Source organism: Cyprinodon tularosa, unplaced genomic scaffold, assembly GCF_016077235.1.
Source record: "Cyprinodon tularosa strain WSP-4 unplaced genomic scaffold, ASM1607723v1 ctg30, whole genome shotgun sequence".
Classification (NCBI taxonomy): Eukaryota; Metazoa; Chordata; class Actinopteri; order Cyprinodontiformes; family Cyprinodontidae; genus Cyprinodon; species Cyprinodon tularosa.
Window position 1 is genome coordinate 3,635,491 of NW_024039008.1, and position 15,584 is coordinate 3,651,074.

At 36.2% G+C, this 15,584-nt stretch overlaps 1 protein-coding gene across 1 annotated transcript in view; it reads left to right on the forward strand.

The window, feature by feature from the left end:
- ptprsa (protein tyrosine phosphatase receptor type Sa) overlaps nt 1-15,584 on the forward strand; it is a 197,162-nt gene that overhangs the window by 123,865 nt on the left and 57,713 nt on the right. The window contains 5 exon segments of the mRNA XM_038291557.1: nt 7,033-7,103; nt 7,105-7,354; nt 9,184-9,377; nt 10,760-10,786; nt 12,520-12,637. Coding sequence (XP_038147485.1) covers nt 7,033-7,103; nt 7,105-7,354; nt 9,184-9,377; nt 10,760-10,786; nt 12,520-12,637 — 660 coding nt within the window.

Consider the following 15,584-nt stretch of genomic DNA (forward strand, 5'->3'; position numbering starts at 1 on the left):
CTCTGCCATTTTAAACTTAAGTTGTTGTGGGTGGGTGTATATTTGGTGTTTTTTGTTTTCTTTTACTTTGGTTAATGGTTTATTTTTATTTTGTTGACAGCAAGTTCACATCCCACAAGACACAAAAAATGTTACTTCTCCTGAAAGACCACCAGGGCTCTCATATGAACTGTACATTTTTGATTTAATGTTGTTGGAGTAAAAAAAGACAAAAGATAGAGCAAAATGTATTCCACCTGTCAGAACTTATGGAAGGTGAACATTAGAGAACAGATGAAAGATAAGTAAGATAGGGGCTTATGGGAACTATTGTTCAAACTTTAAATAATGATACTTATTGTTGCTACTTAGAAAGAAGTGAAAAATGTGTCAGCACCAAACCAGGGTTTTCTCCAGGACTTTTGAGCAGGCTGTCACTGCTGCACTGAAGTTAGGTCGATTCAGGGTTTTTTTATGAGCATATCAGCCCTTTGACAGTCTTGGCATACTCTCCTTCTGTTCAGCGCATTTAAGCACAATGGCTGGTTGCACTAAAAGTTGTCAAAATTGCACAAAAATAAAGACTATGTGCAATGATGTACATGACATCAACGAATCAACCAGAGGCAGAAGGCTGAAAATAGACATAACTGAGCCGGTTTCAGCTGGAATTCCAACTATTTCCATTTTGAAAAAAACAAGCAAATGGATGCCATTTTTACCTTTGTGGACGGAAAGATGTCTGCACTTTCCTCACAGTAACAATTTGAATCATTAGGTAATTCTGTGAAACAAATCAAGAATTTAATATGTGTTGTTGGCACTGCTGCTGTGATTGGCTTAAACCTGGAGATTGAAAGCAGGAACCCAATCAGCTCAAAGCATTGTTCTTAATGTCCCTCCGTTTTGCAAACACGTTCTACGGGTGGATTTTCAGTTGCACCATTGAAATAATCATGAATTACACTTATGCCAGGTTACCCTATTCCCGCTAGGCTGATTAAAAGTCCTGGTAAGAAACCTGATACCTAATAACTAAGAAACCTCAGTTATTAGACCATTTGCCAGTTTTTTTTTAGCTTATTCTCTCCTCTTTTACCACACACTTTGTAATAAAGGAAAAGAAAATGATGCCTTTGTGACAACATATGGTGTCCAGTAGTATAAAAAACTGGTTACTGACAGTTGATTGTACCAAGTCAGATTTACATGATAGTCTTAAGGTTAGATTTAGATCAAGGGAATGTTGGTACAAATCAGTATAGCAGTTTGCTTTTAAAAATAACAGTCCCCTTAAGATGATCTGATTGGGTCCTTTGACCACCAGACTGGAAACAGCTTAAATTAAATCAATATTCTGTAATATCGATGTAGATTATAATAACTGCATTTGAAATAACAAGACATTTAGGTGCAACTTCTTCAGGGTTTAAATGCCATTCAAAGCCTAATGTAAATGTTGACTAGTTGCTATTTCACTGTATAGTACATAAAAAATGCCTGATTTACTGAGATTATTACTACATTCAACAATGTAAATTTTTACTGTGACAAAGCAACATGGAAAAATGCATTGTGCATGAGAGACTGCAATGCTTTACTACACTGACAGTACTTTGGCCTATTTTTGGAAAGTTAAAGCAGAGTATCTTCAACAGTGACATAGGCAAGCCTTGGTGGTGGGAGCAGACTTTCTATAACACATTTTCTGTTTCTACCAGTGCAACTTGTTGGCTGTGCCTCGACATGTGAGCGTGGGGGCTTTGGAACAACCAATTCACAGCTCTTTTTTGTTCCTGCACAGAAAGTGCAGTTTTACTGCCAAGAACTCCACTTGCATGTGACACTCACTACTGCCCACTCGGGGTGCTGTTGGGCAGCTATCACTGAACTAACAATCTTTGATTCCTCCATGCATGAAAAAAAACAAAAAAAACATCTTTCTCCACCCCCATTTCTGTCTTGGCAATTCTTTAGTGTATGCACATATATCCACAAGTCTGTGTGTGTTTGTGATATTCTTGCCTGTTTTTGCATTTGTAAAGTGCAAGCAGAGTTGAAAACATCCCTCCTCCTTCTGTCCCTCTTCCTTCATCACTCTCCTCCAGTTCGGTCCCTCTCTTTGTCACTTTTTCCTTGTGGATTACAACTAAAATTGTTCTTGGAATGGCTTGGCGTCACCTTGTTCACTTGAGTCCCTCTTTTTATGTTTCATTTCTTATTTTATTTTTTTTTATAAATACAGATCTTTGTATTTATCTCTTTATTCAGTTAAGTCTTTACCTTAAATATTAATAATTTGACACATCTCTCTCACCTGTATCTTTCAGCAGTATTTTCATACTGTGCACTTATTTTACTACAGAGCAAGTTAGCTGAGGCATACATACTGGGAGAATGGGCTTTTGAGCAAATATGATGGGTTTCAAGTCAAGTCTTGCTTAATATGAGACTATTTCTATATCATAACATGTGTCATAACAAAGAAGTAAACAGGCAAGGTTACTTATCAATCCATTTTATTTACATTATTTTACCCTGATTCTCATTGTTTGTTTTTCAAACCCATCTTTTTCTTGTACATTGAAGGTTCACTGCAAAACAGCGGTCCCTAACATCACATTAGCATTCTAGCACTAAAGTCAGAATATTCACAGACAAAGCCAGACAAACTAAACATTTACTATTAAGAATAACTTGATCTTTTGGATGCTTTGAGGTAAGTGGTTGTTTGGTTTAGCGATTCAGTCTGCCATGTTCTTTAAAGTTGGATTTCTCTCAACAAATAGATCTTTTTATACAATGAGATACAATTAAGTAATTGTTTTTTGAAACTAACAGTTTTCCCTCTCATAAAACTATATTTATTTTGTTTAGGTGCATTCAACATACAAATGCAATGAATTATTCTGACCACCGTTAAAAACAAAGAACTGCCATCATTGTGTCTCGTTCAGTGGTTTCCCTAAATTCATTGCTAATGTTTGAACTCACGAACTGAAGAGAAGTACATTCTTACATTTCCCTTTATGAGATAATGAACAAGTGTTCAACTTTGAACAGTTTGTTGTGGCTGCTACTGCTGTTCAGTAGCTTTAATTTGTTTGTATTTATCTTGCAAATAATCGAATCCTGTTTTGTTCAATTGAGGAAACCAAAGTACAAGTACACTTAAGCTTAATATCACAGTTTAAAGATTGGCGTTGCTTTGTGTCAACAACACAAATAAATCTGATGAATGAAATCATCCTGAAGCTCTTCAGGATCAAAATTTCATTTTAGCAAAAAGGATGTTCCGTAACCTTTCAAATCCTACCTTTTTAATAAATGTACTGCTTAACTTGAATTTCTTACGAGTTATGATATGAAAGTTAACAACATATAAGGAAGTGTTTGGCAACACTAAAAGTCTAAAAAGTACAAAATGCTCAAGACAGCAAAAACTTCACAATTTTGATCATATCTTTCCAAAGCCCTGGATTCGCTCTACTGAGAATTGTGAGATAATCTAAAGATTTCTTTGGGTCCTCTAGCACCTGGCAGACTAAATCTCTTTGCCATGAAGTGGAAAGACAGACGGACATTACTTTTCAAATGTGTTTAATCTATTTTCCATGCTTAAAATGTTTACCAAATCTTGAAATTTGTGATCAGTCCAAGTAGCACTACCTGAGGTTTGAAATGGGAACTTTGAAGAGCATAATCCAAAGGAATTAAAATAATCCAGGAATGTGTCTACATTAATGTCAAATTAATTCAATTCAACTGATACAAAAAACTTAAAAAATTAAACCAGTTTTATTAAATTTGCAAGATGCTCTTTCTAAAAACGGCTCCCATACAGAAGTAAGACCTCATTTGGTATGCTACCATTATCAGACAAGATTGAAATCAGTTTCATATGACAGTTCAGACATGGCTGGAGAGGGTCCACAACCAGAAAGCTTAGAGGGGAATCCTTCCAGCTGTTGCCAGCTTTAAAACATGCTAACAACACTTGAGATAGACCCTGGGGGTGGTGTTGAGGGGCTGCTGGGCTCAACAGTGGCAGATAAGAATCCCATTTCATAGAGTCAGAATTAATTTCATGCTCAACTATGAGGTCTGAGCCAAGGCCTGGGATTGTCAGGCTTTGTTACATATTTAGATTATACCTAGACCCTGCCAGTAGCCAGTCAAAAGCCATCTCTAAAATTAAAGTGGCAGATTCTAAATCCCCTGTATTTAACCAAACAAGCAGTTTAGTCCTCCCACTTAATGTAATTGCACAAGGTTTTTAGACGTATTGGAATATCTGTGTGAGCCACACCATGGCCATTTGGTGTCTCAGGGATTAATTCTGTAATGATCTACAAGAGCAGACATGTCATTTGAGGTTTCTGATGCAGTCCATACACAGAAATGTCCTCTGACTTTAATAGCAAATGCTTTTGCTATTTATGTTCACGTTAATACTCGACGATGAGTCACAGCCATTGTAGTTGTAGATCAGCAATATTGTCCTCTATTGCTATATAACTATACCTAGAAGAGGAATAAAATGGCAGACATGACCAGATATGTCATGTCATTACATATTACAATGAAAGTTTAGGATAACTTCAAGGAAAGTGTCTGAGGAACTTCTTTTGTGGACGCATAGTTCTTGTGTCCATAATCCCAACAATTGCCTCCCTATGATACTATGGATTGACCCAATCCAGACTTAAATCATTATCAAGGATAGGGATGCCTGTGTGCTGTGATAACCTCCATCCTGTCAGATTTATAGCTCCTTTCTTCTTGACTAAGAAGGAGAATGATGCAGTCATTCTTGGCGGGGGAAAATTTGCAAATACAATATGGGCAAAGGAAAGAAGCTGCATGGCTCAAATCCAGTAAAACCTTAAGTAAATAAGCCCATTGGACACAGAAAAGTGTTTGGGAACTATGAGTATGCCCCCGTTTTATTTCTGTGCTCATAAACAGTGTGGTTTTACAGAGGAAGATATCTTTATATTCAAACTAAGTTGTTTTTGTTTTGTATTTTTAAAGCTGTGCCCCCAAAGCTACATTAGGCTACAAAATTTTCATTATAGTTTTATAAATTCCGTTATGCATTTTTTTTATGTTGCTGATGGTAATGTCTTGTTTCTTGGCACTATCAAACTGGCTGCAAGCTTCTCGAAGATACATAGACATAGGGCTATGAAATGGGATTTATTTGAGGAAATTGCCAAAAAGGAAGGATGTTTTTTGTCCCTGGCCAAGTTAACAAGCGTAGAAAATCTAGATAATGAATTTCCCCCCACTGGCTTTCCCCTCTCAGTATTGTGGACCCTCTGGCCCAACGATACAGTATTAAACAGAGCTGGCTACAGCACAGCAGCAACTCTCTCACTCCTGCTCAACCCACAGTGGGTCCAAACGGTTTTATCAGTGGATAAAAATAGCTGTGTAGGTAACTTAAACAAGAGTTGATGACAAAATTGAAAATTTACTCAAAGGAAAGGAAAGAGTTGCTGCTCCCTGACTCCAGAGTAAGAACGCTCTGAAGTCAGGTGCTGTTGGTAAGAAAGTCTTAAAAGTTTAATATTTTTGGGAGTCAGGTACGTATAATACAGACAATGCTTGTGGTTCATTTTTATTTGTCTGTTGATGGTATATTTTGTCTTTTTTGTGAGCCTCTGTTCTTTTTTTTTTTTCTTTATGTTGATTGACTTATGTTGACTTTATGTTTTCTTTAGTCTGGTGTGAATATTTTTCCCCTCTGAGACACTTTTGTTAAAGGATTATCTTACATTACCTTTCTTAATTTTACAACTTTTTTTCTGTATTGTCTCTTATTGTTGAATGAAAACTTTTTTTTATCTTTGTTTTTGTTCTTCATTTAAACTTGTTCTGTATACCACATGTTTTTTAATGCTTTTTTACATAAAATGTAATAATGAACTGGATTTTAAAGTTGGAAGAAGGATATAGAAAAAAAAAGCACAAACACTAAAACACATTTCTCCTGTGCTGGGAAAAAAAAATCAGAAAACATTAAGGATTTTAAAACTATGCATCATATCTCAAAAAACACTTTGACCAAAAAATTTGGTGATCTATGATAGTCTTCGGAAAATCTATTAGGACTCTCTCCCTCCATTAAAAATGTTCTATTATTTTTACTTTTGTGTCCATTGAGTGTAGAGCAAAGATAAAAGCTTTGGTAAATAATAATTTGCCCTTAGTTTTAGGAACATAGGAATCATTTTTAATGACCCTCATCTCATAGAAATATCTCGATGCAACTTTGTAATTTTCCATACATACTGATATTAACTTTGACCAATACGGACATTGACCTGATATATCATCCCGAATTATACATATTTTCATTACTTATTTTGTACAGTGGGATGTTAGAAAAGGATTAATCGGTGACAATACTGAAAGAACAACCCTGAATGATTGTCTATATGTATCAGAACAACTGACCCATGTTCTGTTATACAATGACTAACTTTAAACATATATAGAGCTAATATCTAAATCTAAAATATCAGACATTAGCAGGCTGATATGTGATATTTTAGATACAGGTCAATATGATCAAATGTACGTTTTTGACTGACATAATAAATCTATAATTTCAAAACATCCCTAATTTTTCACAACGATTTAGCTTGAAGATATCTGAGTTGAACCAGCAGCAAACACCAGTCCTATTGGTACTTTTAATAAAATTATGTTGATAGATTTTACCGTCCAACTTTCACCAAAACCAGATACTGTAGCCGTCTTGGTTCATTATCACATTTTCTGTGTGGTGTTGTCCATTTTTGCATTTTAATTTGACATCTGCTTGGTACTTGTTTTTATTTTGCTTATATTTTAGTTTTTGGTTGCCAGTTTTATTTAACTATTCCTGTTGTTTGTTTCAGTTCAGATTTTTCCTTTTTTTCATTTTCTTTATCTCTCCCATCTTTTTATTTGTTCGCTTTTCACCCTTCTTCCTTCCCCAACCTCCTCATCCTCTGCTGCCCCCTTTCCCTCCTTCTTCCCCTCCTGTCCTTTCCACCTCACCAGAGCCCTCAGCTCCCCCTCAGGAAATTAAGTGCAGCACCACCAGCTCCACTAGCCTTTTGGTAAGTTGGCGCCCCCCCACCTCTGTCGAGTCAGAATGGTGACCTGACGGGGTATAGGGTGCACTACCAGGTGTTGAGCCCTTCAGAGGAGGCCAGTGATGATACAGAGCCCGTGGAGAAGCCATTGTTGCCTCCGAATGAAGAGCGAGTGTTGCTGCAGCAACTGGAGAAGTGGACCCAGTACCGCATCACTGTGTCTGCCTCAACAAAGGTTGGATCTGGCCCTGAGAGCGAGCCCCTAATATGCCGGACAGATGAAGATGGTAAGTCTCTTTTGTGGAGACCTGGCCTTATCAGTTACAAACATCCTTTCTGCTTCTTGAAAATAAGAGGAAGTTGCTTTGCCATTCAAATAGCAGTTGAAATACAATATGTCTGATCTTTACTTAGGAATATTAGTTTCAAGTCTCCAAATCAGGTGTTTAAAATCGAACTCCAAACAAAGTCACAACTCAGAAAGTAAGAGGTCCAACCCAAACCTTAAGATCCATTGTGCCTTTGTGGACAAATCCGTTAAAATATACATCACTAGGCCGTGTCTTCACAATTTTGAGGTTTCTTTTTCTCAATTAATGTTTCATAAATAAAAAACAACATCAACAAGCTTGAGCCTCCTCTTCATAAGACTGTTTAACATCAACAGTGTCTTCAGTCAAAGGCCTTTGCAGATCCATTGCATAAAGACAGCCACATAAGAGCCTTCCTGAGATACAGTATTAGCCTTGGATTTGTGAAGTCAGTATTTATTGAGATCAGTGCAGTACAGATTGATATCAAGATGGAAATCAAAAAGTTTATCAATTGTGCAGCCCTTTAAAAAAAAAATAAGCATAATGAATATTTTCACTCATTTGTAATTATTATTTTATTAATGAACTAACAACTTTAAGCATAGATATTATGACTGGGTAATATGTGCAATCTATATGAACAATCTACAATGGCCATACCTGTCTAAGTGCTTATGGTTACAGCAGACTGCAGTTGGGATGAAAATGGAATATATATTCATGTATAAGAATGGAATAAAGCATCTCAGATAGGAAAATATACAAGATAGGGAAAAAAAGGTAAGGATTAAATAAGTACACCTATAAGTGGTTTCAAATATTCTACTCAGACTTCTAAAAGAGACATTTTTGTGCTAACCACGCTACTAAAATGGAAAGATATATGCAGTTTATTTGTTTTGATTTCTTATAAAAGAAAGGGCAGCCACTGTGCACCAAAAATGATTTTTTTTTTTATTATTAAGTTTGCTTTTCATATTTAATGCACTTTTATTTTGTTTCCCTGCCCCTCCACATCTACCTTTTAGAATTTGGTACAAAATAGGGAAGTTAAATAAGCATTTTCTCTGAAAAAACTTAATAAGGACCCTCATATGACACAGAGTTTGACAGCAAAAGCTAAACCCCAAACTGAGACATAAAAGTCAGATCTAGTCACAGAACCCATGACTCATATTGTCTTATATTGGCTTTCATTCTACATAGCCTGTTTGGCATATTTCATATTGGCCTTTTTGGCATTTGTCTGACAGGGACGTTTTTTTTAAATACTCTTAGTGACAGTTACTGAGTTAAAAGGAAGAACAACTTATCCCAACTGTCACTTAAATAACCAAAACATTGGTTATAAAGTAGAAAGGTGCTGGACAGAGGGTGGGATGAGTTTGTCTTTTAGAGAGGTGAAGAAGACCTCAAGTGTTTGTGGCGAAGCAAATAGAAGCTGTTTATGGGGAGGAGTCTTATTCTGGGCACATTTATCTAAGAAAAGGATTTTCCCTGCCACCTCAAATGGCCTGAATGCTAGGCCCGCCATAAAGGTTGGTCATTATGAGTAAGTGGCAAGGCTTCTCACCGTCAACAGACATAATGAAAGGGTGGAGATTACACGAGAAAGAGGGCAGGATATATGAGAGAAAAAAAGGCCTTGCACTCAGTGTTGTATTCTGTGTCATCTATTTGATGTATAATGTTTTAAGACATATCTGTATGAGGAGTCTATTGGATTTTGACAGTTGCACTAGTTTGTAATACTACTGCATGTTTATCGTCTCGTCTGATTTTTGGATTTGTTTTTTTTATAGTTCCTGGAGCTGCACCAAGAAGAGTTGAAGTGGAGGTCCTCAACTCCACATCGCTCAAAGTAATGTGGCGTTCTGTGACACCAGGAAAACAAAACGGTCAAATTCGTGGCTACCAGGTTCACTACGTGCGTGTGGAAAATGGCGAGTCAAGGGGGCTTCCCCTCATCAAGGATGTCATGCTTGCTGATGCCCAGGTATGACCATTAGTACTTAGATTTTCTCATTAAAATGCTAATCACAACCACCTATACTTACATGTAAAGATACCATGGAAAACAGGCTGATGACTTGGCAACATTTTAGCTTGATTCACCTTGAACTTGTTTCATTGGTCAAAGTGAAGAAATCATTTACAAATATAAACAGGTTAGGCTGGAGAATAAACCATAATGTGTATACAGATTTGCCCTGCATTCATCAAAAAACCAACTTTGATCTTTGCATCTTTCTTTACAATCAGTTGGTGCTTTATGATGTCACTACAGCACAAAGAGTAATGTCATAGATGTTACCGCTTGGATAATATTTCATGCTGCTGTAACACATTCCTTTTTACCTCAACCTGCTCAAAAACAGCAGCTATTAATGCAGTATATATATATCTATATATATATATATATATATATATATATACATATATATATATATATATATATATATATATATATATATATATATATATATATATATATATATATATATATATATATATATATATATATATATATATATAAATAAAAAACACACTGACGATTTACTATGGGTTAATAAATTCTGAGATTACAATTCATCTCAGCAGACAACTTTTAGTGTTGTAATTTGGCAGCTGTCCACTAAAGAGCATCACTATTTATCCTTATGCAGAGCCTTATTTCGTATTTGCAAAAGAAGTAATGCCAGAGCATCCTAGGGATATTATCGATGTAGAGTCCAGGATTTTTTACACTATTTAATAGCAAAACTTCACCCTATGCAGCTCTGTTTGTAGATATAAACACTTGGTAATCTCCTTAGGTTATTACCTAAATGGCACCTATTTAGCTGTGCTGCATGGCGGAGCAGCATAACACTTTTCGGCTTTGCTTTTGAGAAGGTGTCCATTTAAACCACTGTTCTCACTAATGAAAAAGTGTCAGCACAATCACAATGCCTTGAGCGTTACATTAAATTGTTGATCTAATAAGCTCGAGTGACATAAATTATATTATCTGCAGCAATGCAAATGCCAGAACAAAAATAAAAGGATTAACTTTTCAGAAATACAAAAGCTAGCTCATCTCCAAATGGTGTGAAGTTGCACCCTAATGTGAATTTTTGATTCTGTTGACTTGTGTGTACTGGAAGACCTATAGCGCTTGGCTTGTTCCTGTTGTATCTCCTTTAAGCTTCAAGCAGGGCTTCTTTCCTCTGACCTCCCAAAACTAGTGACCTATTTCTGCTGCCTGCCCATCCTAAACCTCTAAAGCCCCAATCTCTCAAAATCCTATTTCTCCCTCTTCCATTTTCCTTTTTCTTAAAAAAGATGCTCTTTTTGTCCCCCTCTCTCCTGCGCTCTTCACTTTGGCGGGGGGGTTAGTGGGAAACGGACGATACGGCTGAATATGTGAGTATGAAGTTTTGCCTGAGTGCTTTATGTTCCTAAAACAGTGGCTATTGCATCAACCCTGGTTAGGTGCACATTCGCCTCAACCCTTGTCTTAATTTACTGTCACGGAACAATGAAGGGGCTAAGAGGCTTCACTTCAGCGGCCTGACCAGACCACATCCACATTGGCCTTACATCCCTTTACACTATATGGACAATATAAGGACTTTTACTATAAGAAATTTTTACTTTTAGTTTATGTTTTGTTATCCTTATACAGTATAAGGACAATGCCCTAATATGGTATTAATATAGCACTTGAAATTGTTGTGCTATTGAAATATGCTATTTAGAATAATCTGTTAACAGTTGGCTTAAAGCAAAAAACTGGCTGATGCAGTATCCACTTGCTAACTCCTCAGTGCTAAAGCTACATGCATCTTGCTGTGTGCAGAAACATTGGTTTGTCTTTCGGTGGTTTTAATTCTTTTTATTTCTGTGCATTAAATTTGAATTTTTACTTTGTTTTGTGGTGACATTATGTTTCTTTCTATTACTTTTCCTTTATAAGTCTGATAATAACTATAGCCATATGCATACTGAATACATGCCCTTGGTTCCTACTTCAAATTCACAAGGTACATTGCTTTTCCAAAGTTTTGCTATTTATTGAACCTTTCCATATTTTGTCATACTAAAAAGTCAAACGGCTAAGAAGACCATGTTACTTCTATAGTAGCTGTAGAGATCTAAAGCGTAAGTGAAACACCACAGGACAATAAGTGGAGCTGCATTCAAAAAATCTGGCTTTAATGTAAGAGTGGTAACAATAAATAAGTTAGTAATAACTGGTTTAAAGCTTGACACTGTCTGAGCAGGGGAACAGTGCAAACATGAAAAAGCATCTTCTTTTTTCAGATAACTTGAAAGCCTGTCACTTTGGCTTACTTTCTCACCTGCAGTAAGAAACATGGAAGTGACAGTATCATCTTGTTGGGATGCCTCTCCTTAATAAACTTAGAGTAGTTTGAAGATATAGGATAGAAACTTTTAGATTTAATAACAATATCAGCATACTGCATTGAAGTTGCAGACAAAATGTAGGAAGGCTTGAAATCCTTTTAGAAATCAATCTGTTATAAGATGATAATATTTTATGTTATTTTATCCAAAATGAAAATAAAAAATGCATTTCATGAAAATAGTATTAGGTGTAAAAAGAAAAAAAGGTGCTTATACCTTATTTACCATTATTGACTTACCCCATCCCCCTGCCAACCAGCCTGTTAAAAACCTCGTTCTGCATTCGTTAAAAACCTGCTCCTTTGAAAGATTCATTAGAATTGATCGGGAGCCTCTCTTTGAAGAAGACTCAAGGAAACTTAATGGCCTTGGTAAAAACTGCCAGTGAAAGGCCAGGATGTATTCAGCAGGCATTTATCAAAGTTAAGTTGTTGATCGGGATATTGCTAAAGGAATAGGGGAGAGAGCTACTTTGCATTTACATACATAATGTCCCTCCTCCACCTCTGTGGCTCTGAGGGTTTGCGTAATGGTCTCCCATTACAGAAGGAGAATTGTTGCGTATAATGCATGCAATCTCGTGAAAATGAATAAAGAGGACCTGGAGATGCTTGGATTAACATTCAGCACAAGGTGCTTTGAGCTGTACAAAGGGGGGTCAGATCATGAAAAATTCAGAAGATGTTTTGACATTTTCCTTTTCCCTGTCTATTCCGTGTTCCCCTTAGGAAATGGTCATCGGAGGACTCAAACCAGACACCACTTACTCTGTCACTGTAGCAGCTTACACCACCAAGGGAGATGGAGCTCGAAGTAAACCCAAAGTGGTGGTGACCAAAGGGGCAGGTCAGTAGCGAAATAAAATTAATTGGTTCAAGCTGGGGTGACGGGTTTCTGAAGGGGGTTCTTGATCATTGCAAACCGACTGTTACACTGCAAAGAGTAAACTAACAGTTTTCTTAAATAAGTGTATTTGCACTTGATTATACATAAGTAAGGGAATGATCAACTGATGGGAAAAGGTTTTACCCTTAATTTTTAGAAAAAAAATTAATTGCAGTATATTTAATATATACTGTATATTATTGTCTTAGTTTAAATTTAAATTCCATTGTCAGAACATTTTAGATACATAGCTGTATATTGGTTATTTATTCTCCAGGTGCACAGTTTTATATTGTTAAAAATCTTTACTGTAGTTTTTTTTATTGCTTATAATTTAACTCTGCACTATTATGTGATTCTTATATATATTTCTAACATCCACATTTGTGTGACCATTTTTTCTATAATCTTCTTGGTGCTGTAAATACCAGAATTTCGCTATTGTGGGACAATAAAGGGATTTTCTATTCTAAAGAAAGTTTAATTTATTTTAGATTATTTTTTACAGTGTACTTTAGTTTTTTTGTGCATAAAAACAAAACAATGCAGAAGTTAAAAATTGTTTTTAAAACATTTGCATGCATTGGTAAAACTTTTATGCAAATGATGCTGATAATTTTTGAAATTTGAGTATTTATTTTTTTAATTTAAGTTATGGTTATGTTTCATGTTAAGAACTTTAGCTATAGAAAAAAACATGTCCTTGAGTCAGTAGTCTTTTAAACGATGTATTTCATCAGACACTGGCTTGTATTAGTATTTCTTTTACATTCTGAGTCAAACTCATCGGACCAGCCACAGATTTTTAGGAGATCAAGGGCATCATTTAAGATACTTTGAGATTTTAGAGACAGATTATGACAGCATGAGAACCCTTCCCTGGTCGTTGGTTTCTGCTGTATGAATAAAACATTCAAGGAACAGCTCTTCAAAATCATGTATTCTTAATATGTCGTCTCATAACCACTGGCATGCACAGTTTGAATACACCACAAGTGCTCATTTAGCTATCACAAACATAATCTAAACTGTGAAGCACAGTTCACTTTGTATAAGCCTTCAGAAGAAGATGCAAATGGTTATAGTGTGTAGGTGTGCAAGAAACCAAGCATCAAAACAGAAAGATATTAAGTCACTTGCATATTATTAGAATATTGAACACATAAGTCCCTGTGCTAAAGCAAATTCCTACACAAGAAACAACACAATTGCCCAGATTCCAATTAGTGGGTGTTTGCCATAAGTCCAACTCTGTTTCTTAAAGAAACCTAAAAGCCTTCAGGTTTTAACAAATTCCACCTTGGTAAATGATGAAAGTCTTTTTATAAGAAAATAGTTTTGTTCTTTTTAAAGTAAGACTAGACTTGTAGGTAATCACGCTTATGTGGATTTTACTGCTATACCAAGATAAACTTCTACGACATTAATAAATACATGGATAAGACCTACAGAAACATCACAATCACCAGTTTGCATAGTAATGGATCTCTTTATTGGTGTTAAAACAGCCCAGTTGAGACTAAACTAAACCCCTAAAAGTCTACTTTGGTATCTGGCACCGATATTTAAGCAGATGTCTCAGATTTCTTCAGTTTTCATGCCATGCCTCCACTAGATTGACCTGTTTGTTTAGCACATCCCATAAGTTATATATGCAAATTCAACACCTTAGACTAGCAGTTAGTCTATTTAAAGCATTTCTTAACTCTGTTTGCAGTGTGCATTGGTCTGCTGAAAGAGGCTGTATTGTAAACATCAGGGAATATTGTTTCTATAAAACCGTGCATAAAAGCGGTGCTTTCTCATGATGTAAAGGAAAATATAATTCATCAGATGAGGCTACTTTCTTCCTTTGTTTCACGCTCCAGTTGTGATGCTTATATGCCCGCTGTCTGTGCCTTTAGTGGTAGACAGGAGTCAGCATTTGCACCCTGACTGCAGTGTGGTTCTGCAGCCCCATTGTAATAAACTGTGATGAACTGTATAGTCTGACACCTTTGACCAATTTGACTGTAACGACTTTTGTATTCAATCAGACCACACCGATTAGTCCTAGCTCTCCATGTTCATGACCCTCTCTATCTCCTCACTGCTCACTCCTTCAAGTGTGAGCAATTCTTAAAAGTGTGATGTTAATATGTGTGGTGGAACAACATGGTGTACCTGGCATCTGTGTAAATTTAAGTTATACAATTGTAAAGGTTATAAAATGGCTCTTTAGGTCTTTTTTTTTCTATATTCCAGAGAAACATGCATTTAAGTAGCACAAATGCCTCCAGGGGTGGTTATGTCAAAGCCATTTCCTTTCTTTAGGAAAGATAAAAGCCTGAAAAGGCAACATTGAGACAAAACATTGTGGAAAGTAGAGCAGGTTTTTGTGCCACCAGTCAATTCACATTGTTTGCCATGTCAGTTCATCTTCTGGACCTCATTGCAAGCTTTCCTGATATAATTTTGTATGTGAAAAAAAATCATCCATATATCTAGTATTGCTTAGTTTGACAGGATAGGTGGGGCTGGTGTCTATCTCAGACAGTCTATGGGCGAGCAGAGGGGTATACCCTGGACAGTTCACCAGTTTGTCAAAGGGAAACACAGATGCATAAAAAGACATAAAATCATGCAATTTAGACAATTTAGACATGCCAATTAATTACGGCGTGCTTCCGTGGCGAAACGGTTACCGCGCACAATCCATGTATGGAGGCCTTACTCCTCGATATGGCCTGAAAAGTAAGTTATCTTAAAAAGAGAACATCAGTCCTTTTATAGGCAAGGGCTAGTACTTGATTTTACAGTATAAAGTACAAAATTAAAAAAAGGAACTGAATACAATACAAACTACAATAAAGTGTTACCTCTGCAAATTCTCGGTGATCCAGTAATGTCAATCAGAAAACAGTTCTAA